The sequence below is a fragment of the Diadema antillarum genome, unplaced genomic scaffold (genome assembly GCF_040938485.1).
Source record: "Diadema antillarum isolate AM-2024a unplaced genomic scaffold, OU_Dant_1.0 seq00000906_RagTag, whole genome shotgun sequence".
Lineage (NCBI taxonomy): Eukaryota > Metazoa > Echinodermata > Echinoidea > Diadematoida > Diadematidae > Diadema > Diadema antillarum.
The window spans coordinates 94942-99114 of NW_027271764.1; the positions used below are offsets into that span (position 1 = coordinate 94942).

The 4173-nt window shown below is 38.1% G+C and overlaps 1 protein-coding gene across 1 annotated transcript; it reads left to right on the plus strand.

Moving 5' to 3' along the window:
* Positions 1-1512: 1512 nt before the first annotated feature.
* On the plus strand, positions 1513-3713 carry LOC139741130 (uncharacterized). The gene is made up of 2 exons (XM_071651717.1): positions 1513-2167; positions 3643-3713. Exons 1-2 carry the CDS (start codon positions 1513-1515, stop codon positions 3711-3713), a joined length of 726 nt encoding a protein of 241 aa, XP_071507818.1.
* Positions 3714-4173: the final 460 nt, after the last annotated feature.

Sequence of the window (4173 nt, forward strand, 5' to 3'; positions counted from 1 at the left end):
GTGTCTGATTATGCTGGTATATCCTTGACGGGACAGGAAGTCTTGTTTCCAATAATGCTCAGTACCTTATATGACCAGCAAAAATCACCCCTGCACATCATCAAGTTTACACAAAATAGGTACACTCTGCAGACACAATGACACATTGGTATTCTAACCCGGCCCGGTCGGTAACTATAGACATAATCCACGCATTGATCAAAGACTCGAAAAATTTGCAGGGTCTTATCTATACCAAAAATACCCGGAATTTGAACCCATACACCAAATAATGTTCGTCTAAACAACATTCCCTCATTAAAAAAAGAAAGAATATATATATATATATATATATATATATATATATATATATATATATATATATGTTGTGAGGTGTGGAAAAAAGTCTTGCCAGTGTGATCCAATGCCTTCTCAACTTGTTGTGAGTTGTCTGGACCCACTTCTTCCAGTCTTGAGAGATGTCATTAACTTATCCCTACAGTCTGGAACATTCACTGAAGACTGGAAAGAGGCCTTCATTACACCCCTGTTAAAGGGTGTGTACAGTTCTGGTCGAGGTGAGGATTTAGCTTTTAACATTTTACGAGATATTCAGAAACAACTCTATGAGATGTCAAGGAGCATGCAATTCTAAGGGGTATCAAAAGTTTATTTGATGAAAATCGGTTTTGAAATGGCTGAGATATCCAAAAACAAGGTGAAACAAAGAGATCTTAATAAAGTTGTGGCATGTCGCCTTTTATTATTATCACTTTTTTTCGATATCTCAGTCATTTGAAAACCAATTTTCATCAAACAAACGCTGAATCCTTCTTAGAATTACATGCTCTTTCATATTTCATATGAGGTTTCTCATTATCTCACTTAAGAATGTTCAAAACATGAATCCCCACCCCAACCAGTACTGTACAGTCCCTTTAAAGAGACATGGATTGGAGTGTGACTTCAAGAACTACCGTCCGATTAGCAATCTGAGCTTCCTGTCCAAACTGGTCGAGAGTGCTGTTTGTGACCAGCTTCAGCATCACATGGGCAAGCATTCTCTGTTTCCTCTCTTCCAGTCTGCGTACAGAAAAAATCATAGCACTGAAACTGCTTTGTTGAAAATCAAGAATGACATTCTCCTCAACATGAACTCGCAACAAGTCACTCTACTTGTGTCGTTGGACCTGAGCTCCGCTTTTGACACCGTCGACCACAAAACTCTTCTCAGACGTTTGCACACCAAGATAGGGCTTTTCCGGACATACACTGGAATGGTTTCAGTCATACCTGCTTGGTAGGAGTCAACGAGTAACCATCTGTGGCTCTCAGTCTGAGAGGTTTGATCTGCACTGTGGTGTCCCACAAGGATCCTGTTTGGGTCCCCTCTTGTTCTCCATCTATACATCTGACCTGTTTGATGTCCTAGAAAAACATCTCCCGCGCGCCCACTGCTACGCTGATGATACTCAAGTTTACTTTTCATTCAGGCCTGATGGCAATGTTAGTGAAAGAGAAGCTGTAGAAGTGATGGAGTGCTGTCTCAGGGATATTCGAACTTGGATGGCAACAAACAGATCGCTAATCAACGATGATAAGACCGAGTTCCTCATCATTGGCACACGGCGACAACTCCAAAAGATCAACATTCCCAACATCACGATTGGCAACGCTAATATTGTTCCTGCATCTCATGTCAAGAATTTGGGTTGCATCTTCGATTCAACCTTGAACATGGATCAGCATGTCCTAATGACATGTAAGGCAGCCTTTTACCATCTGCACAACATCCGTCGAATTCACAAATATCTGGACCAGAGATCATTACTCACCATCATTCATGCCTTCATCACCAGCCGCCTCGACTACTGTAATGGCCTGCTCTACGGTGCCACTGCTACCCAGATTGAGAAATTACAGCGGGTTCAGAATGCAGCTGCCAGACTTGCCACAGGCACATCCAAATTTTCCCACATGCAACCTGTCCTCCGTCAACTGAACTGGCTTCCCATCAGGTCCAGGATCCACTACAAGATACTTCTGCTCACTTTCAAATGTATCCATGGTCTTGCCCCTCCTTACTTATCTGATCTCATAACCATCCGTCACCCATCCCGGTACACCCTCCGCTCCTCACAAGGTATCACACTGAATCACCCAACTTCCAAGATGCTGGCCACACTTGGTGATGAAGCATTTTCATCTGCTGCTCCCAAACTGTGGAATCAACTGCCCAAAACTCTCCGAAGCCAGCAATCTCTCGTCACCTTCAAAAAACATCTAAAAACTCACTTGTTCCGTTAATATCAATAATCCACTGGTAAAGCGCACTTGAACATGTATGTTTATGGAAAATGCGCTATATAATTGTATTATTATTATTATTATTATTATTATATATATATATATATATATATATATATATATATATGTATATATATGATAAACTTTAATTTATTCAATAGAAAATAGTTGGATTAAGTATATGCCATTTATTCTTGTCTCGGTTAAAGATGTGGCTTATTTAGATATTGCGTTGATAAGCAACGTACATTCGATTTTGTAATAGCAACATGGTCTTTTTTATCCAGGATATAGCCTCTTCAGAATTGCAACTGCTCTGCAAGAGGATCGTCGTTCAACTTCCTGGCAATCATCTTGTTTAATAAGTTGGCAGATAATGTTGAGCTGTCACATCTTCCTTTTTTTCTTTTTTCTTTTCTTTTTTGAAGTAACAGCCTGTGAAAATACTTAAGAAGGTTTCCATGAATAAGATAATGTGTCCAAAAGAAACAAGACAATTGCTGACTTGGGAAAGTGACTTAAAATAGTCCTTGGTTGAATTAAAACAATGTGAAAATCGATTTGAGAAAATTTACCCAGCCACGCTATTTAGTTGCAAGCATATGCGCACTTTCTAATCATAATCTATCTAGGGAAATTGCCACTAACAACTTTCTCTATCATAGTATTATTTGGTTTAAGGAATCGCAAGGTTGTAATTTTTGCATTATTAAAATGATACTTCAGATTTGCTTCACTGTTTATTCTTGTCTTCTTGTGAAACTGGGTTTGTTTAGGTTTTTTTTTTTGGACTAAGTTTATTAATAACTCAATGTTTGAAAGATGCAAATTCTCCCTTTCACACTACTTTATGATATGAATTTAGTGCCAACACAAGGGTTCATGTACATAGATATTTTTAAGGGCAGCATTTCATTTATAAACGCATATAATGTTTGAATAAACAGCCAGCTTTTCTTTTATTTCAAAACAGTATCTAGTTTTATTGGAAAAGGTAAAATTCTTCATGCTTCATGGACATGCACGACCATGACACCTCTGGGAACTCTCGTAATGTCTGTAAGTCTTTTCAAAAAGAACAAACAGCACTATTAAACACATGATAAAAGTGGTTTCATGAATGTGGCCAATCAGAAGCGCTGAAATGAGTTACGAAATAATCTAGGAGTTTGTTTAGGACGTATAAATTTTCCCTTTTTTGGGGTGGGTGGGGGAGGGAGATCCATGACATTTGCTACTACGAAAATTGCTTCCCATGAAATAGCTGCAAGCTGAGACAAACATAAATTCTACCCTCAAACATATGATAACTCTTACCCTAATCCTCACAGTCCTCACATCAACTAAACCTAAAAGGCTATCACAACCCCAAGCCTGATCCGAAGCCCTTGGAGAAAATAGCTCCGGAGCAATTATCGCAGGAGTAAATGTCGTGTCAGCACTTACTTTTTTTTTTCTTTCTCTAACATGCGTGGGAGGGCAAAAAGCGTGCAGCAAACAACAAACAAACAAACAAACTAACAAACAAAAGCAACAAAAAAAAAATAACTGCACTTAGTGTTATTCTATGGCAGATTACTGAGAAATGTGTAGTGCGTCTGCATGGCCGATGGAACAGCGACTCCGGAGCGAAAAATAGTTCATAGACCCATTTCATAATAAATAAAATGGATATATATATATATATATATATATATATATAAATGTATATATATATATATATATATATGTATGTATATATATATACTAAACAAGTATATGTCTAGGATAGTGATGTTAGCACATATGCAGCACACTTTCGGGTATCCTCAATGTTGTATACAACACAATTTTTTTTTTCTATTTGCTCTGAAAAATGATGAAGCAGATACTTGCTGTTTGACTAGT